At 42.2% G+C, this 26,785-nt stretch overlaps 1 protein-coding gene across 2 annotated transcripts in view; it reads right to left on the reverse strand.

Annotated features, from left to right (window-relative positions):
• LOC125879618 (protein kinase C-binding protein NELL1-like) overlaps window positions 1-26,785 on the reverse strand; it is a 455,619-nt gene that overhangs the window by 279,444 nt on the left and 149,390 nt on the right. For both annotated transcript variants that reach the window (XM_049561591.1, XM_049561583.1), the window contains exons 5-7: window positions 24,157-24,253; window positions 9,613-9,685; window positions 6,142-6,224 (exon numbers count right to left, since the gene is read on the reverse strand). In XM_049561591.1, coding sequence (XP_049417548.1) covers window positions 6,142-6,224; window positions 9,613-9,685; window positions 24,157-24,253 — 253 coding nt within the window. The remainder of the gene's footprint in view (window positions 1-6,141; window positions 6,225-9,612; window positions 9,686-24,156; window positions 24,254-26,785) is intronic.

Below are 26,785 nucleotides of genomic sequence, written 5' to 3' on the forward strand. Positions count from 1 at the left end.
AAGAAGCCTCCTGGACGCCTCCCATTGGAGGGTTTCCGGGTACAACCAACTGCTAGGAAGCCCTTCGGGAAGACCCTGAACACATTGGAGAGATTATTTGTCTCAGCTGGCCTGGGAATGTTTCGGGATCCCCCAGGAGGAGATGGAAAATGTTGCTGGGAAGAGGGAAGATTGGAATGCCTTACTTAGCCTGCTACCCCCCACATTTCATTTAGTTGACAGCCCAGTGCATCTCATACAGATGCTCAAGGGTACCTTGTGTGTCCTAATCAGATGCTGATGGCCACTGACCAAGCTGCCATACTTGACACCCTGGAATGAGAATGGGCTGTAATAGATCTATGGATCTTTCAGTGTAAGCTATGGTAAGGATGTGTTTGGGTTTACAGCTAGGAGAGGATACCACACCAAAAAATCATGAAATGCATAACAACCAACCCACTTTCCACATCGCCAAGATTACATTTAATTTCAAAAACTGTTTTAGCTTTGTCATGAGTTGAAGCGAAATTCTGGTATTATTCAATCTGCGTCTTAAACTGGATTTACACCATACGAAAGAGCTAATGGTATTCGCTGCATACTTATCTACGGTGTAGGATTTAATTTATAGTTCAGCCTGGATTTAACTGCAACACTAGACTGATGTGTGAGATATCTTTGAGGAAAGGCACATTAGCCTCAGTGCATATGCTTCGTAGACACGTTGTAACTCCTTAAAACAGAATCATAAATCAAACCTTATAATAACTGTGTTCATTCTGGCAATGGGTCATGCTAACATTGCACTTTCCACCTCCATTGTAGGGATTCCAGAAACACCTCCGCTTAAACAATGTGTATTAAGGTAAATAGTGCAAACCTTTTTAAACTATCCAAACTAACTTCGGCTTTTTAAAAATCACCCAAAGCTTGTCTCTGAGGCCCACCAGCAGCAAAAACAACAATTAGCTTCCTGGATGAGCTATTATAAGTGCACAGGAAGCTACTTTGGGGGCAACTTGGTGGAAAATCAAACTAACTATCCTGCAGTAATAACAAACATTTAAACAGCTGACACATGGACCTGCATCCACTGTTAAGAACACTGGATAGACTTAAAGCCGCTTCCATGGCTTACACATAGGGGAATACACTGCAGCACCAATGGAGGAGAATGTTTAACGATTATGCATCATTTATTTATATAGCTATCCTGGGCACATGGCTTCTTAAAGCTTGCTCTGCTGTAAAAACCAAGGATCCTTAAAATGCTTACTTCCCATTAGCTTAGAAAAGCAGCCTTTGTGATGATTCATTTTTCAGATGAATTGTTTCTTTATTCGTAGGATAAGCACAATAATGTCTGGAAGATTCGGCATGCTCAGAGGTGAACGAGGAGCCTGAACGTGGCAGGGAAATTTACAGTTTTGGGGCCTGGAGAGAGTTGTTTTCACAGAGCCCACAGTATCTAACAGCATGAAGGAGGAGTTTATTTGAAAATTAAACTAGAATTACCACCTTGCGGGTTGTGTGCCTCCGCCCAACCGTCAAGTTGCATTTACAGTTCCCATCCTTGCCTGTGAAAACATGGATCCTTCACACACATCTTCCCCCCGACAACACAGATGATCTATACAATCAGCTCATTGCAGTTTCAAGGTGGGCATCCAAGATTAGCATCACCAATTCAATTTCTGACCAAATGTCTTCCCCTCTGTTCCTGAGATCCGATGCTGAGTGATGGCCACAGGGAAGATGAACTTTGACCCTGGACATTTGTGTGTAACTTTGTCATACTTAGCGAATTTATTATTTAGTTATGGCCTGAAACATGTTTTTGAGGCCACAGTAACCTTGACCTTTATCCTTTGACTACCAAAGTCTAATCAGATCATTGTTGAATCCAAGTGGATGTTTCTGCCAAATTTGAACTTCCCTCTAGGTGTTCTTCAGATATTGCATTCACAAGAATGACATGGACACAAGGTCACAGTGACCTTGACCTTTGGCCACCAAAATCTAACCAGTTCATCATTGAGTCCAAGTAAATTTGTGCCGAATTTGAAGAAATTCCCTCAAGTTATTTGTGAGATATTGCCATTCACAAATTCATAAATGCAAGGTCACAGTGACCTTGAACTTTGACCACCAACTTTTGACCACCAAAATCTAATCAGTTCATTGCTGAGTCCAACTGGATGTTTGTGCCAAATCTGAAGAAATTACCTCAAGGTGTTCTTGAGATATGGTGTTCATAATACTGAGACAGACAAGGTCACAGTGACCTTTTACCTATGACCAACAAAGATCTAATCAGTTCATCTCTGAAGTGGACATTTGTGCCAAATCTGAATAAATCCTGTCACAGCCCCAGTTACACTTGTGGGCGGAGGCATAAAAATGACAAAATCTGAAAATGACTCTCACCGAACATGACAACATACAAATATTTATGGTCAGTTCACCCATAATTTGGGACAGTTTGGGTTTTATATTTAGTTTTCAGATAAAGCATCTGTCTCTGACCTTGCTGTCAGCTGTTTTTATTGGGACTAATTCTTTGGTGAAAAGTAGTTTAAAAAACTGTCGACAGAGAGGTCTGTGGATAATCCAGATTAGCGGGACACTGATTCTAGAAGGAGATGTTGCTGTTGATTTTAAAAATGTGATTTTTTTTCCATGCTATGTGCACCATAATCAAAATGCCTCAGTTTTCACCTCTACACAAACTATTTAAATGGCTAAAAACAATGGCTTAAATGCATACTTGGGGTGAACTAACCCTTTAAAGAGGAAAGGAAATATTGGATTGATATCAGTGTTGATACTTCATGCTGTGGTATCATAAAAAGTGGTATTGAGCTACGTCTAGTTCGTCTTTCGGCATAATGGTTGTGCTTCCTCTCACAAACACGCAGGTATAATACATGCAAATGCTGCCACGCTTATCCACACGGAGCAGAGCGTATTGTCATCTCACCTCGCCTTGACACCCCATATCACACACTCAGCACGGAGCAATTATTCACCTCATGCTGAATTCCTCAGTTCTCTACAGCATAAAGGCAGAAAGCCATTTAACGCTGGAGGTGACTGCATCCTCCCTGCTGTGACTCATATGAGCAATGAGGTCAGGCGGCAATAGGTCGAGGTGTGTTCATGTGAAGGAGGATGAGTTGACACAGCGGTAGGGCTAATGTTCTTCATTTCACCCTTATTTACACCCAAAATTATTCTATAGCTTTCTCGTCCGCCCGCTGAGATGTCCTTGCTTCATTCACTCTCACCTGATAGCACTCATTCGTGCACACAGAAGCACGCACTCAATCACGTACACGCCCGTTCACACACATACTGTGGTTATGCAGATGTTTAGTCTTAGAAATGGTTCAAGCTCTCCCCCATGGCTCCGCTGCAGAATGTATGGCACCTGTTAGCCTCCTGTTGTGCCAATGCAGTCTCCATTTCCAGACACCTTTCTGAACCCTGGGTGTATCTGGCCCTCCTGTGTGCTTATTTGTGTGTGCTGCCGAAAATTCCTAACTTCTAGCATCTGACATTCATTAAAATGACAGTAGCATCCGGGCAGGAAAATATCATAATATACATAATTCTAATGAGATATATACAGCAGTTATTTCGCTTATTGTCCCACCTCTGCACATGCTACAACATTAAGGATGTAGCTGCTTGGTAACAGTAAGTGAAGGTCAGTATTATAAATGTCTGACCTATATTTACTAAGAATGCAATTCTCATAAATAAAATATCTTAATCCCATAATTAAACGAGCAGTGACATGTAATCAAAATTACAAGGTTAGATTTTTTTAAAACCCTGGTGGGGGACAGCAGAGGACATATGAGGGACATACTGCCATAACAATAGTTACAGACGCACAAACTAAGCAAAAAATAGGCAACAACAAGGCAAAAAATATTACATAAAAACCATGAAAATGGCACTAACATGTTTATACTCTTTGCTGATGATGTGGTTCTGATGGCTTAATTAGGCTGTGACCTCCAGCATGCACTGAGGCGGTCTGCAGCTGAGTGCGAATCTGTTGGGGATGAGAGTCAATACCTCCAAGACTGAAGCAATGGTTCTCTGTTGGAAAACAGTGGATTGCCCCCTCTGGCTTGGAAGTGAGTTACTGCCTCGAGCAAAGGTCCTGTTCATGAATGAGGGTAAAACGGAGCACGAGATGGACAGGCAGATTGGTGCACTGTCAGCAGTGCTGCAGGCACTGTACTAGCTCATTATGGTGTAGAGGGAGCTGGGCCAGAAGGCAAAGCTCTTGTTTTAGCAGTCCACTTATGTTCTGACCCTCACCTATGGTCATGAGCTTTGGGTAGCGACCGAAAGAATGGGTTCATCAATACAAGGTTTTCCTACGTTGGGCGGCAGGACTCAGCCTTAGAGACAGGATGGGCAGCTCAGGCATCCGGAGGGACCTCGGAGTAGAGATGAGCTCCTTCAAGTTGAAAGGGTGGTTAGGGCATCTGGACAAGAAGCCTCTTGGACGCCTCCCACTGGATGTTTTCCTGGGCACAACCAACTGGTAGGAAGCCCCAGGGAAGACACTGAACATGCTGGAGGGATTTTTTGTCTCAACTTGTCTGGGAACATTTCAGGATCCCCCAGGAGGAGATGGAAAATGTTGCTGGGAAGAGGGAAGTTTGGAATGCCTTACTTAGCCTTAGCCTGTAAGTCTACCTGTGACCGACCGACTAACTCCATTGCAAAATGGATTGCTATGGGGGCGTCGGTGGCTTAGTGGATAGAGCAGGCGCCCCATGTACAAGGCTGTTGCAGCAGCGGCATGGGTTTGATTCCAGCCTGTGGCCCTTTGCTGCATGTTACTCCCTCTCTCTCTCCCCACTTCAAACTTCGCTTTCCTGTCGATTTAAGGCAAAAAATGCCCAAAAAAATATCTTTAAAAAAGATTTCACTTCAGACTTCAGCCCAGTTTTGGTGGTACAGGACAGGGGGACAATTGCGCCCAAAATCCAGCAGCTTAACTACGATACATCTGCCAAAATGTATTTGAACTGAAGTACTTTCATAGTAAAAGTTGATGTATATGATTAATTTAGATGAATTAATCACAGAGCATATAATTAATTCGATTTTTTAAAAAATCGTTTGACAGCCCTCGTATTCACCCTGCAGCAAAACTTCTTCAATTCATGGTTTGGTTGCAGTTCCTAGACAACTGAGCAAACTGAACCTGAATCTGCTGATGAGGTCCATGTAACACCGTCAAAAGCTGCAGAACAAGTAGGTCAGAGGAAGTTGTGCTGAGGTTGCTTTGTCGACTGTTATTTACAAAATCAAGCTCAACTCTGCTTTACTGTCAATACTTTTCCTCCATAATCGAGTACTTGACATTTTTGAGGAGCTTTAATGCATGCAGTTATACTTTACTCTGTTGTTGTGATGCAAATATTTATTCAAAGTGAAAACTGTCCCATTGTTTCATTACTCTAATGAAACAACTGCAAACTGCAAAAAACAAAACCATGAAAAAAATAATAACTTCGGGGACCAAGTAATTGTCTGTTTACTGTTCCCTCTTACACATTAATATCTTTTCATTTTTTTTTTCCTGTGCGTCTTTTAAAACCACTTCAATCAACGCTCACAATAATAACTGACAGAATAATCATATTTTCTAAAGACAGATTAAGGTGCGTGTTCATTTTGTTTTCGTTTCCCAGCAATAACTTGTATCTTTTTTGGGCACCGTCTTGTTGAAATTAAACAAAACTGAGATACTGACTTTAGAGGAGAAAGAACAATGAGCTTCATTGAAGGCAGCAAGGAAATCAAAGGATTCAGCTGTCTCCGGCTGCAGTGAAGAAGGACGTTATTTATTCATTTTCATTTATTTATTTATTTGTGTGTCAGTGACAAGCGGGAAACAAAGGTATTAGTGGTTCTTTTAACTGGATACTTTTATTTAACACTGACATGGTTCCTAACATTTTGCAGATTCACTGTTTTTTCTTTTATCTGCAAAGACTACTAAACATTTCTGACACGGATAAATCTAGTTCTGCAGTACATTAGGAATTCTTCTACACTGTTATACAGTCTGGTGAGCTGTTGCTGCTGGGGTAGATTTTTGTGTGGGAGGTCACTCTTTGCTCTTACCTTCAGGGTCATCTTGGCCAGCAGCTCCTGAAGGTCCATGATGCCTTGCACCAGGCTCAGGAAATCACTGCAGGTCGGACAGGCTCAACGGACGAAAAGGAAAGCACCGCAACAGAGGAGAAAAAGAGAGGAAGAGAAAGAGGGAAGCATTTAGATATGAGACAATATTTCAATCAGTGAAGTTACACTTCACATGCATGTCCATCCAGACTCATACAATATGTCGTGAAGATAGCGAAGGAATTTAATAAACGATATTAACTGTATTTTTGGCGAAATTGAAGTTACCATTATAATGACGTGTGTGTGTTCACTTGGGGACTATTTTTTACAGAGAAGCATGGACAGGGTTCCCATACAGTTTTACCAAGAATTTCCAAAACCTCAAAACCACAAAATATTTTACCCCATTTCAAGAAGTTTATTCTAGTAGTTTAAAAAACAGCCTGGACCCCTCTTTGACAACTAGCGATTTGAAGCAGAGTGCAATTCCAATTCCAATTTCCACATGTGGAAACGTATGCACACTCCCCACAAATAAATTTGGCCCATATTCCGCTCTGCACCAAAATGTCAACAGTTGAACGCAGAGCCTCCATCCAGTGTGGCTAGTGTCTGCCTCTCTTGAGCCATGCATTATAGTTGTCGTTCCATAGCCATGCATTATAAAACACACACTTCCCAGGCATTTGTGAATAAGCAAACTCGTAGTGCTTACTAGTTGTTCTCCAATGTTAGACATTCCCACCGTGAACCATTGTCATACAGCTATCCTAAGTGCTATACATATATATTAGGCAACTGGACTTGCTTAAGTTTCTTGCCAAGAGGCTTTTTTAGTTCTAAGTGACTGGTGGGGAGTTGCAGGCCTTAAACCCTGTGTGGGTGTGAACCCTTACCAAGTTGATGAGTTGAGTCTCGTACGAGTTGCCATGTAAACACAGCATGACTGCAGGGCAGGCTAACTGACCACGGTGAGAAATTATGCTTCAAAAGTGGAGTAAATTCCGTCTTTTCAAGTCAGTTTTGCATGCCACGGCTTCAGGGCACTTGGATAACGACGGACGAGTTGTTCTGACGTTTTTGAAATGCATTAGCAGAGTTTTATTACATTTTCAAAATGTGGGTTCCATGCACTTCAAGTGTAGCTGTTATTCCGGCTAGCTGTTATCCTCCGATACAAACGAGTTTTGCGGATTAAAAAACTACACTGGACTTCTTGTCGGCGTCAGGGTCAGTAAGTACTGTCTGTATTTTCATTCTAAAGTGGCCGTTTCCTTTAAGGTCACATGTGAGTCATTGACCCAACCAGCCATCATGTGTGTTGTTAGATTTGTATCTTGGAGAAACAAAACAACCACTCCGCAAACACATGGTACAGCACAGGAGAGCCAGCTCCTCAGGTCAAGACTTGGATGTCCACTTACATCTATAGAAGGGACACTCCCTAAAGGACAGAAACATTCACATCTTGGCCAGAGAGGACAGATGGTTTGAAAGCGGCGTGCAAGAAGCTATCTACATCAAACTGGAATGACCATCGTCAAACAGAGGAGGTGGCCTGTGACACTTAGGATGACCATGACCTGGATGACTAGGAATCTTTACCAACACATCTTCACATGGCGATGTATATCAGTGATACTAGAGACATTTCAACGGTAATGCAGTGCAGCACCAGAGGAAGGAACACTATTTCACATTATGTTAAATATGTTTTAGGATTTTTTGACACAATATATATTCAAAACTTTTTTTAAAACATCCTGTTAGTTCCAAAGCATTTCCACACCTGGAAAACCGTTTCCTAATTTCATAACTTTTCCAGAAATTTCATGAGTATACGAACCCTGTACAGAGGACTGACGGAGTGCTTCGTCAAATGGTGCAACAACCATCACCTGAAGCTCAATATCAACATAACCAGTGAGCTTGTGGTGGACTACCAGAGGAACAGGATAGGACACAGAACTGCAGCCATGACAGTAAACGATGCTTCAAATGTGGAAGCTGCTGTAAAGACGCTTTAAATTCTAAAACGTGGATGCTGAGTTATGGTGCTGAATAATGGCCAGAAAAGTGTTTTTGCAGAATGTTATGGAGTCACGGCGAAGCTGATCTTTGACCTTTTGGACAGACATCTGAGTGACATTTTGTTATAACTGGCATATGAATCCTTGAGTTACAGCCAAAAGTTGACGTTTGTGCCAAATTTAAGTTATGTCTCTCCAGGTGCAGTGTTGGAATGTTATAACTCTATTAAACAGATGATAGCAGTGTTTATCAGTGATAAAGGTTAGAAGGCTCCTGCAACACTGACTAGTGAGTTTAAAATGCCATTTGTTTCTTCTTATACAGTGACGTGTATGTAAGCTGACTTTGTCATCAGGGGGTGGAGGGGGTGGAGGGGATGGTGGATGGCGAGACATTCAGGCAAGACGGCTGCCAAGCTGCAGACCAGTGTTTGAGACCAACAACAACACTGGTTTTCATTAGCGAGACATTGTGGCATATTCAGCGACGTTTATGCCCCCAAACGTAGGTTTTTAATCATAAACATGATCTCTCCCTCAGCATAACCTAGTGTTTTTAATCTGCCAGAACGTAACCACACATTAATCACAGCCTTGTTGAAACGTTGCCAACAGCTGTTTAAACAGCATTATGACAGTACAGGAGGAGCTTTCTAACCAATATCTATAAGGCTGAAAACCACTACTGATGTCTATATAACAGAGTGATAACTTTAGAAATGGTCCCAGGCGTTGTTGAAATATCATGTTCATAAGACTGTGATAGACATTGAGGTCACAGTGACCTTGACCTTTGACCACCAAAATCTAATCAGTTCATCCTAAAGTCTAAGTGGATGTTCTTCCCAAATTTGAGGAAATTCCCTTCAGGCATTCCTGAGATATCACATTGACAAGGGATGCATGGATGGAGGAACAAGTCGAAAACATAAAGCCCCCGGCCATGGCTGTGGCCAAAGGCATACAACAAGTATTTGGACACTGCTCATGTCAGCCCGCAGCAAACAACAGGGAAGCCTCGTACATCTGTTTACTCTTTGTCTTAGGCTTGTGCCTGTTGTTAGTATCAATAATAAAGCGACAAGGTGTGATTACATGCCTTATTGATCAGTAACAGAGACAGTGGCACAGCGGTGGCCTTGTATCTTAATCTGTTTGACAGTAAACAGATGGAGAAACAAGACGGGGAGAGAGGAGTCTGCACTGAATCTAAATTACGGCAAAATGAAGATTGCTGGAGTAGAGGAAGCTGATAAAATAGAGGGAGCTTTGTCTGTGATCAGCGGGGAGAGGTCACCACCAGCTGACACATACTGTAGCTCATTACAGTCCGGTTTTATAATGGCACGCAGTAATGGAGAGTGTTCTTTTTTTCTTTCTATTTCTACTCTCAGAGTGTTTTCAGAGCACTGTATAACTGTGTCATCATGATACTTACTGCGGTTAAGGTTTGGACACTGTGTAATGTAGCCGTTGGGAGCGAAAATCAACTTCACATCCTGGATAATGCCCTGGAAACACAGAGGGGGGGAGGGAAAGGACAGAAAGAGTCAATGATACACATGGATTGGTAAGAACATGATGATATCTCTTTGGACCAACAACATGACAATACAAATGCTGCTATTTTCCGTATTTACACTTACTATTTTGAGTGTATGAGTGCATTCACACTGACAAATATGGCAAAAATGCAGTGCACTGCGAGTACCTGGATGGTGTACTCACGATGGTCAAAAAGTTGAGTGCGGAACACTGGACACTTTTTACCCTCAATGGTTGCCATTTTGGCTACATAGCAGAATGAAAGGGACCACTGAACTTGTAAAAATGGTGGCCGAGGAAGCTGCAGTGGTTGCTTTGGTGAACAAGCTAGCAGATACTTTAGCAGGTGCTGTGAAATGTTGCCGGTAATAGACTTTGCAATGACCAATGACTGTATATACAGATGGACAATGGGTCTTTACTTCCTCCCACTGTACAAAATGAAGCCAAAATATCCCAGATACAGCTACAAAATATATTGTGCTGGTGATGTCATTTGGAGCCAGAAACCAGGCAGCAGTGATCTCCATGATATAAAGTTTCCATCCAAATACCCCTCCGAACAATTCTGAGCAGCACCATTGATCATGAGCGCACCAATTGGCACACACAGCTGCCAATCATAACGTCAAACCCCTTTCTATAGCATCAAATAACTAATTAAAACCAAACTTGTACACAAACAGGAATGATAGCTGCCTAAAACTGCAGAAACCATCGTTGGAAAAAAATCATTTTGAGTTTTTAGTTTGGCCCATGTCCCATCCACTAACATAGAGGGGGCGGGGTTTAAGACCTTTACTGCAGCCAGCCACCAGGGGGCGATTGAGAGTTCTTGACCTCAATTTTGGGGAGTTTCATTTCATCCATCTTCAGTATAGTGATTACAATGGCATTGAAGAAGAAAGTGTACTACATGGAGGTGTATGAATTTATACACAGCGTAAGGAGCAGTGCACATGCCGCACTTTTTGTGCCCCGAAATTCATTGTTTTTTAATTGTAGATACACGGCAGGTGTGCTCAAACGTCAGAGCGCCCTGAGATCAACTGAATTCAACTTTTGGAATGTAGCAGGTGATGTCATGTGACAAGGACCAACCAATCACAGCCGACAGATATCTTTCCCTTCTTTCATAAATACCAGTCTGTGCTAAAAACGGAAAAGTCAATCATGTTAGTGCAGGGCTACCCAGAGCTTTTCACCTGTCCCACAAATGATAGGCCTACAGCTCCTGGAAGAAAATCAGCTCTTCTCTCAGGATTTCAGGTAAACAGGCTATGATACAACCTCAGACACAACCTGCTGGCGCACTCTTGAAAGCTCTTACAGAAAAGACACAAGAGTAGCACTCAGCGCCTGACCTCGCGTTTTCCAGGCGGTTCAAGACACGGCATGTGTACAGCAACGCCAGCAGCTCTGCAATGCTAATCACCTGATGTTTAGCAGGTATAATATTTACCATGTTCACCATCTTAGATTAGCGTATTAGCATGCTAACATTTACTGTTATTTAAACACAGCAAAATGTGATTTACAAACACAAATCCCTTTCAGAAAAAGTGAACTAAAATAAAAACTTAGCCTAATATCATGGAGGTCTTGACTTCTAGAAAAATGGAAATCAGCAGCTCCTAAATAAAATTAAATAACCACATATGTACTTTTATCCGCAGCTTCTCTCTTGGCCAGAACAGCAATGGATTTGATCACAGAGCTGAAAGTGCTTATATGTAAGAAATGGTGAAAAACCACCACAGCAGAATGATTAAAAAACACCCACTGCAGTAGTATGCATACAGAGTGCATTCCTAACGGGACTGAAGCAAATGTACTTCACACGTAGGCAGAAGTAGATGGCCTGTACCGACACAGTTCTCTCCTTTAACGGAATGTCAGTCACTCTGAATGACAGGCTCTATAGGTGCAGGGCTGGTAAATAGAGAGCTTCATGATGACCACAGAGAACAGTCTCAGAGAAAAAACAGCCGCCCTCTGTAATGGAAAACTGAACTTGTAAAACACTGGGGTGCCCACACACACTTACACACACACACACGAGGGGGTAATATAATTTCACCATTCCTTCGAAGTGGCTACTGAAAACATGCTGGAAGGACATTAGAATTCCCCACCTCAAGCACAGTTGGCATCAACTCGTCTCTGCTTTATGTGTATGTGAAATCCATTTACAGTGCATTTGGCTGGCCTGGAGGCAAGCAACACCTGCCTCCATTTCAAATACAGACACGGAGAGAGGGAGCCTTGAAGGCGAACAGGCTTGCAGCACAGATTGAGAACAAACACACTCACACTCACACACACACACACACACACACACACACACACACAGAAAGAGGCTGTGTGAGCAGAGGATGGTGAAGAAGAGATTGTCAGTGTCACTCAGAATGAAAATGAGGATGTAGATCACAGATGTCTGTCCCAGTGGTATAATATAGGGGCCCTGACCACACATCACTGTCAATGATCAGTAGGTAATTCGAACTGAAGTCATAAAATCTCTCTCTCACAAACACACACACACTCAGGCAGAAACATGCATGCCTCTGCCAAAGCCTATGGCAGATATGCCTCAATAGCACTATTCAGGAATAATGTTCCATGCTCCCTTGGTAAGACGAGACCAATTACACAGCTGCATTTCAAGTCTTATACCGTACAGTTAGAACAGTGACGGATTTTCTATTGTTTAGTCTCTGCACAACAGAACATTGGATTTGACATGAATGGGGTAAAAGTGCTGACTTACAGCTTTGGAGCTGCACTAATCAATATTTTCATAACAACAGTGTAATAAAGGACTACGTTTAATATGAAAGAGGCCGTTGGAAGTGATGAAACCACAGAGAATTATCAGCAACTCTGCAGCTGTACAGAGATTTTTTTTTAAGCCTCTTTTAACTCATAGTTTGGGCTTTTGCTGCTTGGTTCAGTCTCTCCACTTTCATCAGGAGGCAGCTGCTTTTAGCATACCTGTAAATCTGATGTATGGTAACAGCTTGGACCAAACTGCAGACAGACGAACTCAGTGACCAGCTAAATAAGCGAGCAGCTACAATAAAAGGCAAGTTATTTGTTTTTCTAAGGAGCTGGTAAAGACAAGGGCATAGGTTTTCTTTCAGCATTGAGGAGAACATATTGAGTGTGTGGTCTCAGGGTCCTGCCCCAGAAAATTATGAGCATCAAACACTTAATTTCTGGTAAATTTGTATGCATCAATTTATGGTAGCGAGTCTTTATTTCTGTTAAAGAGAACACAACATTCAGGTGACAGGTGACAATTCAAATGATCAAAATATAAAGGAACTAGTCCATACCCACTGAGTGCACAGGTGCTCATGTACAGTTTCACATGGTGTGTGTTTGGGATACAGGTCATAGGAAATTGCAGATTAAATAGCCAAGTGAACCCATTAAGAAGAGCAATGTGTTCAGACAGAGTTTTTGTGAATTTGATAGTACGATTGCTTTATTGAAAGTACAGTAGATTGACCACGTCAGTGAGTAGAAAAACATGGGACAGACAGAATGACTGACTGACAGAATGACACACTGACAGTTTCTGTGATTATGTACAGCATACCATACCATGACTTAGTCATACCAAATATTTAAAAAAAACACCAACATTGGTCCACAGGGGGAGCCACAGCGATCGGTGGCATTTTAGCCATTTTGAAGCATTTTTCTGTTGTTATAGCGCCACCCAGTTGCCAATTAGAGTTAAATTTCTCCAGTCACCTTGAGGCGTCCTGTTCTACATATCTACCAAGTTTAGTAAAAATCCATATGGCGGTTAGGCCTAGATAAGAAATGAGCTCTCTAGCGCCCCCATTTTGTTTGATGGGGTCAATAATGGAGGGGTCCCCTCAGATTATGTGTGGCCATATGCCTACAAAGTTGCGTGGTGATGGGTGAAACCCTTGAGATGTTCTACACCTTTATGTGATGAGCCACGCCCTCCGCAATATTCATTGCCTTATAGAAGCTCAGTTTTAGGAAGTTTTCCAACTTTTGCCAAGAGGGAACTTTAGATATTGGTGCCTAGATTATGTTCACCCAGTTTCATGCAGATCGCTCAAACTTCCTAGGAAGAGATCGACTTTTCAAAAAAATTTGAAATAGTGGAAAATCTATATAAGCGGAAGTTATGGGTTCCTCCAAATGTGTTCCTCATGAGGAGAGGCATCTCTGTGCAAAGTTTCATGTCTCTACAACATACCGGGCATGAGATATGTCCATTCAAAGTTTGCAATTTCAATCAGTTGCTATAGCGCCCCCCTTTGGCCAACTGATGTAATATTGCTTCATTGGCATCCTCCCATGACCCTCTACCACTGTGCCAAATTTCACATGGATTGACCAAGTCAGTGAGGAGAAAAACATTGAACAGACACACACACAGAGTTTTCGTCATTATATAGTAAGATAAGATAACATGCAGAGAGGTTCTCGCACATACAGTATTGCTTTCAAATATTTATGCTCCTGGAGATCACCTTTTCACATTAACTATTATATTTACATCAATGGCATATTTATTAATTTTAATTAAATTATAAATCCCTTACACTTTAATGGCTCATATGTGTTTCTGCTCATGTCCAAAATTTTCTACATATTCAAAACACATCCCACACATCTGTGCTCTCTGGGATTTGAAGAACAAAGTCTTAATATTGCCAGAGTAAAATGGTAATTCAATGAGAATAAATGCATAATATTACAATAAAAAATCTAGCTGCTCTATTGTCTGCTGCGCATTACGTTGTGAAGTGGTGCAGGAATGAGTCCTAAAACCCAGAAATGAGTTCCACTCCTGGTTTATCTGTCGTGAAGTCAGTGGGTTTTCTGAATGGGTTTTCGAGGTGCCTGAAATAAGGTCTTTGATTAAGAGACATTTTGTTCTATGACATAAAATATGTCAGTAAATACCCCACTTGTGAATTTTTAGATGTCTTATAAAAGGCTAGATAGGATAGAAGTGGCTAAATAAGACGAGAGAGTGTCGTCACCTTGAGCATGGCTTGACAGCATCGTTGTGGTGGCAACGTTAGCGATTGCATTTACGCTCCAAAAATCATAAAAGTGGTGTTAATTTTGAAGATTATCTTGCTGAACAAAATGTGTTATTGATGGATTGACATCAACTTTTGTTTTCCACAAAGCCTATTTTCTGCAATAATCCAAAATCCAAAGAAATCCAATTGGCTATTTAATGAGGGAACTGGAGTAACGCTTAACTTCCTTGTTGGTCTACAAAAAAAAAAAGGTCATCGCTGCAGCACTCTGTGCTGATATGGTAGAATCCCATTCAGACCATCTCACAGGGACATTACCCGATTTGGGACTCTGGATGAGACAAAGGTTAGGGAAGCTGCTGTGTGCTGCTCTTCGCTTCGAATCAGGCATAAATCTCACCATTGTGTGGCTTATTGTCCACAAGAATGTTCACTTAACGGCCGCAGAGAAAGTGCAGCTTAAAGTTGTTTCCCCGAGTTTTACAGTGAGAAGCACAAGCAGGAACACAGAGCTACTGGTCAGAGGACAGTAGCCACACTGCAGTCCAAACTTTTTACAAGTCTGAATCACTATAGGCTACAATAGCCTATGAACTTTCAGAACATGCTAAAACATGCTGAGAGAACCGAGCAAACAAACACTAGAAACTATTTTCATCCAGTAGAAAATGAGGGAGTTAACTCTTTGTAGAGCAGAGATTCTCTCAACCAAAGTTATAAGACGCTTTTAATTTGAAACAGATACAGGAAGTGTTGAGTTTGAAAAGTTAACCAGTGCAGCTTTAAGGAGGTTTCAGGGTGTTCAGATTCACACAGTGTGTCACTGGTGGTCTTTTTTATATACTGCAGCCGCACAATCTAATTTTAGGATGATTTAAGGATGTACATACTAGGGCTGTAGTCAACCAAAGAAAATCTTGGTCGATTAAAGTTGTACATAATCTTCAACTAATCGATTAGTCGTGGGGAAAAAAAATCTGCACATTATTTTTACTTCTGTGGTGTGTCTGTGTCACTCTGCAGTTACACCTCCAAAATGCTAGTTGGCAGTGGAGGACTGTGTTAAGTGCTGTAAAGTTTAGTTCAAATCAAACTTTATTTATATATATATAAACACATTAAACACACATTAAACATGGCTTAATAGAGACAATTTCAAACACAAGTACACAAACTGGCTTCACTATAAATCGCAGAACTGACAGACAAACACTTGCTCTCACAACAGAGTCTCCAGAAGTCTTCAGTAACATCAGAAAAAGTCACTAGATTTGTCGCTAGTCGCTTTTTTGAAAAAGAGTCGCTAGAGGGGTCTGAAAAGTCGCTAAATATAGCGTGAAGGTGGGCGAGTTCAACTTTCTGTCAACATCGCAGGAAATAATGGATTAATCCTGGAAAGCTGTTGATGTAGCACTTTTCTCCTCATGAAAGTAACACGGCAATTATTTGACCAGTGAGAATTTGGTCGGATAAGAGCATAGCGACCAGATAATCACTAGTCGACCAGGAGACTACAGCCCTACATACAGACAAGATGACAAGGTTGTTCTCATGGCCAAACATTTTATTGTCTGTCCAAGTGATTGTGAGTTTCCTCCAAACATGTGAATATATTCAAATTAAAGCTGAATGTCAGCACTTTAACTTCATTGTTTTGTCACAAAGCCAATGTGCTGAAGTAAAGTGAAAAAGCAATAAAACAAAATGTTTCACTGTTTAAATACTTACAGATGGCATTGTTGTTTTAACTAAACGCAAAACAAAAAGTGTGTGTGTGTGTGTGTGTGTGTTATACATTTGTATGAAAAACAGATGTCACACTGTTAAAAAGATGAAAAAGTAGATGAGATTAGGATTGGGTTAAGGTTTGTTTATGACTCATGCTGGGGAGAGTAAATGAATACAGTGTGTGTGTGTGTGTGTGTGTGTGTGTGTGTGTGTGTGTGTGTGTATGTGTGTGTGTGTGCGCGCGGTTGGGCGGGGGGTTGTGTGTGTGTGTGTGATGTTTAAGCATCATTTGTGTCTGCGTGTCCCCAAACGTTCACGAGTTCACTCACCGTTACTGCTGATAAAATTACCTTCACTTTACTTGTCTGCTGGCTCGTACAGTCATAATTCCCAGTTAGCTTGTTTATTATAGCAATAATAGGCTGGGCATATTTGGCCAGCACTTTGCCTCCAGGCAACACTGACAGAGGTTTAATATGCTGGGTAAAGCTTTGTCTTGTGATTATATTTTCTCGATTTGATCATGCAGAACATGACCTTTCCTTGGTCTAGACTTAACCTCCACCTGCGGTTCATCTCCCCAGACGACACCAGCGTCAACAACGCTCATTAACAAGTGTGAGAGACAGAAGGCAGATGAACAGAGAGAGATAAAGAGAGGTGATAATGATGACTATCTCTCTAACAAATTTACTTATTCACCTCTTTGCGTTTGTTTTTTTACAGAGACCAGTTAATTCCATGTGATACATAATGTTCTGATGGACAGTAATGATTTAGCTCTGCTTGCGTGCAACATACTTTGACCTCTGTGTTGGTGATGGATTGTGAGAACAGACTGAAGTGTCTGTTCACTGATAACCCATTAAGTTATTTATATTCTTTTAGTCCTTAAGGGTCCACCGATAAAAAGTGTTTTCACAATTGAATCCAAATGGGTATTGTGTAAACAGGATAAAGTGGTGTTGTGTCAGTATTCCGGGTGCTGTGAAACGATTGCCCTAACTCTCTATCTTTCGGATGTGCTGTCTGTCAGAGCTAGATCAAATGAATGATTCCTAAATAATATGTTATCTGAAGCCTAATTAAGTTATACAAGCAATATCTTATCTTACTATATAATGACGAAAACTCTGTGTGTCTGTTCCATGTTTTTCTCCTCACTGACTTGGTCAATCCATGTGAAATTTGGCACAGTGGTAGAGGGTCATGGGAGGATGCCAATGAAGCAATATTACATCAATTGGCCAAAGGGGGGCGCTATAGCAACCGATTGAAATTGCAAACTTTGAATGGGCATATCTCATGCCCCGTATGTCGTAGAGACATGAAACTTTGCACAGAGATGCCTCTCCTCATGAGGAACACATTTGCCTCAAGAACCCATAACTTCCGCTTATATAGATTGTCTGCCATTTTGAATTTTTTGAAAAGTCGATCTCTTCCTAGGAAGTTTGAGCGATCTGCATGAAACTGGGTGAACATAATCTAGGGACCAATATCTAAAGTTCCCTCTTGGCAAAAGTTGGAAAACTTACTAAAACTCAGCTTCTATAAGGCAATGAATATTGCGGAGGGCGTGGCTCATCACATAAAGGTGTATAACATCTCAAGGGTTTCACCCATCACCACACAACTTTGTAGGCATATGACCACACATAATCTGAGGGGACCCCTCCATTATTGACCCCATCAAACAAAATGGGGGCGCTAGAGAGCTCATTTCTTATCTAGGCCTAACCGCCATGTGGATTTTTACTAAACTTGGTAGATATGTAGAACAGGACGCCTCAAGGTGACTGGAGAAATTTAACTCTAATTGGCAACTGGGTGGCGCTATAACAACAGAAAAATGCTTCAAAATGGCTAAAATGCGACCGATCACTGTGGCTCCCCCTGTGGACCAGTGTTTTGGTTTTTTCTTCTAATTTTTGGTATGACTAAGTCATGGTATGGTATGCTGTACATAATCACGGAAACTGTCAGTGTGTCATTCTGTCAGTCAGTCATTCTGTCTGTCCCACGTTTTTCTACTCACTGACGTGGTCAATCTATGTGAAACTGCACATAGGCATTGAGGACTGGCATAGGTAGAAGGTGACAAAGCTACCAGTGGGTATGGACTAGTTCATACCGGTTTAAAAAAACAATCTGATTGTACTTCTTGATCTTTGCTGAGCTACAGTTTTGGAATTGAAGGCCTGTCCCAAATATAAGCCTGCTGAGTTTAGTGATTTGAGCAAATAATAGTCCGGGCTATTATTGAAGTTTTACGGTCATACTATTCTGTGGTGAGCACATTAAAGCAGCTGAGCTCCTTAAAACATGGCTGCACACCTTTTTAATGACAGTTGACATTTTGCAGTGATTGTTTTTCTTCAAGTGTGCGGGTCATTGGTTATTAAATTGCACATAAAAGCTTTTGTGTACATGATTTTCACTGTGCAGCTTCATTTTGACTCTAACTAGGAAACACGACCACATCTCAGCGACCCTGGCTTCCTTACACTGGCTGCTTTTTGCTTTTAGAATAGATTCTGAGGTATTCTTGATAACTTACAAAGCCCTGGGAGCCCTGCTCCAAGTTACTTATCTCATCTGTTATTGCTCTATGCCCACTCTGGCACCCTGAGATCCTCAGATGTGTCGCTCGGAGGTCCAGATTATCTTACAAATGTGATAGAGTCTTTGCAGTCAGTTTTTTTTTCAGAATTGCTTTTTAGTGATTTCACTTGTGTTTTTTGACATTTGAATTTTTGCCTGTTCCAACTCAGCAGGAGCACTTTAGAAGGACACCTCAGTAGTGCAGACTTTCCATTTAATGAGTTACTCACGGGGCAACAATGCGCCTTCTTCAGAAATGAAAGGACTAACATGTCTTATTTAGACAGTCCATTCAAGGAAAATACAAATGAGTCATGCATTTATACAATATATTCAGTAAGCCCTAGTCTGACATTGTCAGACCAATTTGTAAATGCGAGTTAAGGCCTTTGCACACTGGGCTTGTTTTTTTCTGATGCATTTTTTTAATCTGTCATCCAAAACAAATCATTATGTACACTGATTCAGATGCGTTTTATTGCTCTATTCGTGAAAATTCGCATAACGTGACAAAATTAAAAGACACATTTCCTTCATTTGTCTCCACTGGAGTTACCTTTCTGGCTGTCACCACTCCTTCTCTGTCTTTCATTTGGCACCACAGCTGCATGAAAAGGCGGAGCTGTCCTCCACATTCTGTGTGGGGTCCACATCCTCCTCCTCTTCATCATCACTATCTGACCTGTTGAATGTAGCTATCTGAGTTATGAAATGATTCTGGGTACACCATTCCTCTATCTCGTCGCAGCTGTGTCCCACCACCACATTTTCTTCACTGACTCTCGGTCAAACGTCTCTAAAGGCTCTGACGGAGGTGAAAAATGCAGAAAATCGAACTTGTTCAAAAAATTTAATGACAGACGAAGGTTTCGGACTCAGAGCGCAAACAAGGTGAAGTCATATTTATTTTCAAACGTGTGACAATTTCGGACAAAAAACGGGTCAAGGCCTTTAGTCTGGAGCCTCTCAGTTATTTTTTGTTACCAAGGACATTATCAACGCCACCTGGATAGACCTACAACCAGGGCAAGATGACATAGCGCTGAGTGAAAGACAAATGTAAACATACTACAGCGTGCAGAGATGAGCTGTGATGGTGCAGTACCAATGTGTCTGTGAACAACTGTTGCTGTTTTTGCTATGAGGATTAGAAAAAAAGTTTATGGTTGTTGTGGAGGGAGCATGAGCCAAAAATGGCATCATCACATATTTTGTGATGTGCAAAGGCTCTGGTGGTTGTCAGTCATCGCACCAGGCCTGACCAGGACTGGCTGGAAATTTGAATTGGAGGGGAACTGGACGTAAAACATGAGGTCACAGATTTGTCTGGTTCCCAGGTTAAGTCAGCCCCAACCTTTGCTATAGAACATTTACTCCATCACTTACTTCTATAAGTAAGGAGCCTCACAGCATCATTAGGACCCATACACACAATTCTGAAAGCTGAGCTTTTCATAAAGAAATTGGATTTTTTTTCCATTATATGAAGTCTTTGCAATTTCCCATGAGTTTTCTTTTGCTCATTGCACTTTTAGAAGTCAGGTTATTAACCCCAGACTGCACCATATTGCTATTGATAGAGGTACGGAAGAGATGATTGTGTTGCGGATGCTACAGTGTTGATATAGAAATAATAAAGTTAATAAAGTGACCAAAGCATAAACCAAGTAATTCAAACAACCAGAAAACAAAGGAGACGTAAAATAAGCTCAGGGAGAGTCACAGACAGACTGAGTGAGAGCTCTAAGCTCTGAAAACTCTCACGTCCAGATTTGGCTTTGCCCTCATCATGCTGCCATATGTGACGTGTTCAAGCTTTCCATCATTGTCCATAGTAGATTAATTACTGTCCCGTGGTGCATGAAACACCGAGCGTTTCACAAAAGCACCGGTTTCAAACGAGCCTGCAGTGTCCCTGAGGAGTCAGCATCCTTGGCACAATGGATTCTAGATAAAGATAATTTATTACAGTTGCTCCTTCAGATGGAGAGGCTCCCGGGAGGAGGTGGCACGAGAACGAGGAGCGTCTCTAGCCACTGCCAGGGCTCAATATGTTTTATTTAAAGGCCTAGTTAGCTCGTCTTATCATTATCCTACTCCTGAGTCTTGAATGGGATAGATTACAGCTGCAGCTTTATTTCACCTCCTATCTCCATCTGCAATGCTACTTCTTTTGGCTCTTTCCTATTTATTCTTTTCTCTTGTTCCCAACAAGCTCCTCGCCCTTCTCTGCCTGTGACATTAGGAGACGTAAGTAGGGTCTGTTTATCCACTTGTCTTTAGCAGGTTACAGATGGGAGCAGGTGGGAAAATGTGAGGGGAATAACAAAGAGGTAACAATGCTAGGCTGGACAATATATTTTGTCTCTCTTTGTCTCTGTCCATATCTGTTTCTCTGTGTGTGTCTGTGTCTCTTAAGACCCCTGCACAATGTGCTTGGCCACCGTTTGCCAAGAAACAGTTACAGCACATAACTCCCTATTAAGCCAAAACTTCTTGTTTTTAAATTTCTGTTTGAGTAGAGCTTAAACAAATGAGCTACAATGTGTCAATTAGTTTGCTTTCCAGGCGTATTTTTGAACTTTGGAAAGAGCCAGGCTGGCTGTGCCCCCTGCTTTCAGTCTTTATGCTTAGTATGGATGTCGGTTTTGCTTTCTTTTGCTTTCTATAGCCAAACACCCACTAACCGGTAACTCACTGGTTCATTTTAAAGAAAAAAAGAAAAGAAAAATGAATTAAAATACAATAGGCCTTTACCTTTAGTGCAGCACTCCACTGACTCTGTGAGCTTTAGCACAGCATTTAAAACTGTTGTCATTTAGAGGTGGTGAACTTTTAATGTTTTGTGATGCCACTATCTAACCTTATATTTAATTTTCGGTTGGCTTTGCTAACAGACAGCTGGCCGGCAGTATTAACATACAGAAACTGCCCACCATCCCTGCTTCACTGGTTACCTTATGTTAGCCTTAGCTGCTCTGCACTGTGCACCACCCGGGTCAGGTGAGAACTAGCTATCAGTGCAGCTCGTTTGGCAATCACTGCTGGTAACGCCATTGTGGTGGCAGGATGCCATTGCTGCGGACCCCCCAGGTAACTACAGTGAGTAAGTGGCTTCACTTTGAGCTGCAAAACCCCTTTAGCATTGTTAACTATGTCAGCACCACTGGTCGTGCTGAATATGCTAACTGTGCTAACAGACCTAACAGTGATCCATCCATTTTCATCCGCTTATCCAGGGCCAGGTCACGAGGGCAGCAGGCCGAGCAAAGCACCCCAGACATCCCTCTACTCATCAGCGCTTTCCAGCTCCTCCTCCTGGGGGACCCTAAGGTGTTCCCAGGCCAGATGTGATATGTAATCCCTCCAGCGTGTTCTGGGCCTGCCCCGGGGCCTCCTACCAGTGGGACGTGCCCGTAACATCTCTAACAGGAGGCGCCCAGGAGGATCCTGATCAGATGTCCAAACCACCTCAACTGACCCCTTTTGACGCGAAGAAACAGCGGCTCTACTCCGAGCTCCCTCCGGATGTTCAAGCTCCTTGTTAATAACAATGCTAAAGTGGGTTTGAACCAGGGTGACTGAAGGTTGGGCACAGTATTCCCACAGCGATGCTTCTTGGTCGAGGTGATATCTTTGCAGTAATTGACGAACAAGCTAGCAAGCTCCTACCAGACCCGGTTGGTGCACGCTGCAGTAACTTAAGAATAGAAAAATTAACCTACAGACTGACAAGCGTGACCAGTCAAAAATATTCTCGGTGGTTAACCATTTTAAGGTTAACAGTTAACATCCCTAAAGTCCAGCTAAGCTAATTCAAAGACTGCTAAATAAAACTTAAAGCCTGGGAAATGAAAGACTACAACAGGATTTTAGAGTTTTTGTAAAACCTCTCATTTTCTTTAAGTAGAAAAACTATTTCAACATGTGGAGAGAGACAACAGCCTCAAGCTGAAATGTAGCAAGCTGGCAGGCTAATTTTACCAGGACCTTGGAGCCTGATGGAAACCAAAACCTTTAACTAGCACTAATTTCTTCTTTTCAGAGATGGGTAAACAAGCACACATCGAATAAACAAACTCCTACTAAGTTTCTATCTTTGGAAACTTCTTGCCGTGCATTAAATTATGAGATATGTTGGCTCATAAATATTCACGAGCAGAAGGAGATAATTAGGTTACCGTTTAAAAAAACAGGGTGTAGCTCTAAATGGCCCTTCTGATACAATGTTCAACAGGTCCTTGACTCAAGGTTTTACAAGTGAACCTGTCAGCCAACATGTCAAGTGAAACCTAAAGGGAAAAGCTCATCATTCCTGCCATCACTTCACACAAGCCTGCGCACCTCCACACCATCTGTCTGTGCTACTGACAAACACTTTTGAACGCCTCCTGCACGTGAAGGGTAGACAGACTCCGAGCTCTGAGCCAACTGCGGGTGGGGAACTGGATGATGGAGCTGTGCCTTTCAAGACCAGAGCTTTCCTCCAGAAGAAGGAGCTCCTTGAAGCATCAATGCAAGAGGGGATGAGGGAGGCGGAGGTAGAGGGAGGAGGAAGAGTGGGCTGATGTGCAGCAGTGATAGTGTCAAAGCATGGGGAGGAGGAATTATTTACACCACAGTCGGGTCTGGTGACGAATCAATATTACATAGATGTTACATAGAAAAAATAAAAGGCCCATCGATTGCATGGTGGGTGGGCGGGAGAGGTGAGGAGAGAATATCAAGAACATGTGCATGTCTTGGTGACACTCAGCCACATCCCCACCCTGCTGTGAGCGCATGCAGGAGCCTGAGAAAATGAGCAGTGATTAAAAATCGACAACATTGTAATGGGCTTGGGAATAAGCGTTTCAAAGCATACGCTGAGCTTTTTGCGGTTCCTCTGAGAGCCCTCAGTACTTCTTTCTTGTATCTTCCACTTGGCTCTGTTCCCACACACAGCCTATTGCAAATCTGGCCAATTATACCAGGCAATCATGAATGTGAAGCACGTTCAGGTGTGTGAAGGAAATGTGTGTGCGTGTGTGTGTGTGTGTGTGTGTGTGTCTGTGGGGTCTTACCTTGAACAGGCCATGCTTGTGGCTGTGCTGACCTAACCACACTCCACTGCCTGGGGTGAGCTCCATCTGAGGAGGGTCTATCACCCGCTCGTAAATCCTGCCAACAACAAATCAGGAGAGAATGCTTGGTTATGATAACAACACAGACACAAACATGCTTCTCTTTTTGTCCTGCTCTGGCAGAAACACTGATCCAATACAGCTGAGTAGTAAATCCAACAGACTGTGTGTATGTCTGCTCTCTCACGCCCTTAGAGCAGCGCCTGCTCTCCTCGAGCATGACAGCCAGTCTCGCCCCATGGCCCTCTAACACAGTATTGATATCTGGACCTGGAATGTAGGCTGGATTAACCGCCTGACTCCAGACAGATACAAACAGGCTTTGGCATTAGCAAGGCAAACATCCTCAGTGTCATTTCTTTCTGCACTGAGGTGAGCTTAACCATGCTGGCGAGCTCCAATGGGCCTCTGTGAGGATGTCAAAGAAAATTGTCAGGTTTCCTCCTCCCTCTACACTACTCACACTAGGAGGAGGAGGAGGAGGAGGAGGAGGAAACCTCCTGTGTCTCTCTGCATGCATCTCTCCATGCAGGGAAATGCACTCTGAGTAGCAAGCTGATATCTCTCTCGTTCTCTCCTTCAGCCTCATTGACAGAGCATTACACACAGTGATTTAGTACTTGTTTTGATCTCTGACAGACAAACTGCAACTAGACTTCAACAATATGGTACTGTGCTTCAAAAAGCATAAGTCACAATGTTGCTCAGTCGTCAAAAGTGAAGAGGAAATAAATCATCATGCAAAATAAAACTTCTCATTAGTGTTGAAGGTTGTTCCACAAGACTTGGGCAGGCGATATATAACAGCACCAATCCCTCGTATATACTGTAAATCACAGTCATTTTTATGCTCTTGGCTCGCACTCACAACTCCATGAGGCAGTATTTTTGTTATCAACACTGAGTGTGTGCCTGGAAAAATGATTTCTCCCACTCTTACACTACAATTTGAAATTAATTGGGGAAAAAAAACCAATCTGATGGACAGAGAGACTTCTCGCTTCATCTGTCCCACCCATGGATGTTTAATAAGATCAACCATTTATGCCATGTCGCATTCTCTGAGTCGGCGTTGGGGGCGGGCCAGACCAGGCTGTTGTGCCCACTCATTTAGACTCCTTGCCAAGTTGACCATCACTGAGTTGCTGTCGCGGTCCCTCTCTAATCGAGGTTCTCGACTTCAGTCCCAAACACAGAAACTGTTTACTGTGGGCACTCATTACTCTTCACATAACAAGCTGCACAGTTGCGTGCTTGTTTTCCACTCTTAACTGGATCAAAACAAGCAACAGGACAATATGCTCACAGGCCGACTAACAGTTGATTTATTATTTCATTTGAAAAGGATCTGACAGACACTTTGGATAATGATTAAATTATTTCTTTGTTCAGGATGAGGCCCCGCTGTCTTGCATTATATGTTGTGATGTGCACCTTACATTGCTCCTATGGTTCACTGACACGTTTAAGTCATACTGATGGTGGTGGCAGTCATTTCTTGAAATGGGACCTACTGGTTCTGCCTATTGATTTCTTGTCTTGGATTATAAATGTAATGATCGTTAATAAATGAAGCTGAACATTGTTTGCTGTATTGATGGGTACATGATGCTAACTTCATTGATGTACAGTAAGTGGCAAGTTGGCAGTTGCATGTAGTGGCATTATGCAAATAGCAACAGTAACGTCCAGGTAGAAAACAGGCAGCTGATTACAATTGCTGAGATATCTAAAATAGGCAGACTTGTTGTCATTGTCAGCCATAACTTTATTGTAAAAGATTTATATTAAACATCATGGTCCGACCAATCTTATTTTATGTACTTTGTTGCTTTGCTTGCATCTTTGATAAACCAGCCCTACCAGAACAGGAGCTAAACAATGTACTGCTGTGGACGGGCCACAGTAAAACATATTTTAGCCACCTAAAAAAATCAATATCAGTGTAAAGCCTGATTTATGGTCCTGCGGTGTACCTACAATGTACCTACGTCGTTGCCGTGACATCATCGCGAACCCTTCGAACTTCTCCGTCACTCCATTTCATCGCGGTGCAATTCACTGCCAGAGTGGTAGGGGGCTGCGTTCCTTTCCTGAATGGTTATCATCATCTCTTCTTTGTTTAGCTTCCAGCTTTTCCGGTCACAGTGAACAATGGCAACCGAAAGAGAGAGAATCTTGCTGGAGTTGGAGTTGTTGGTTGTCGAAGAAAGTATGTTAATACTGCAACATCTACATCGCAACAGAAGATGTTTAAAGATGGCGGGGATGGCGCAATACGGAACCAGAAATGCGTTGCTACCAAGCAAACCAATCACAGCCCTCTCGGTCTGCGCTGGGTCTGCGTCGCCTCGACTTGTAGTTACATTTTTTGGGAGGTGCGAGCCTCCTGCGTAGCCACGTACCCTACAACGAAGGTAAGTCGTTGATTTAATTTTACCTTACATACTAACCAACTGACGCCATGGTAAACCATCAACTCAGTATTTTGCAAAGTAAAATGACTGTTTGTCAATGGAGTCTGGAGGCTTTGATATAACTTGCAAAGACTGTGTGACAGCAGGGTAAT

The sequence above is a fragment of the Epinephelus fuscoguttatus genome, linkage group LG2 (assembly GCF_011397635.1).
Source record: "Epinephelus fuscoguttatus linkage group LG2, E.fuscoguttatus.final_Chr_v1".
Taxonomy (NCBI): Eukaryota; Metazoa; Chordata; class Actinopteri; order Perciformes; family Serranidae; genus Epinephelus; species Epinephelus fuscoguttatus.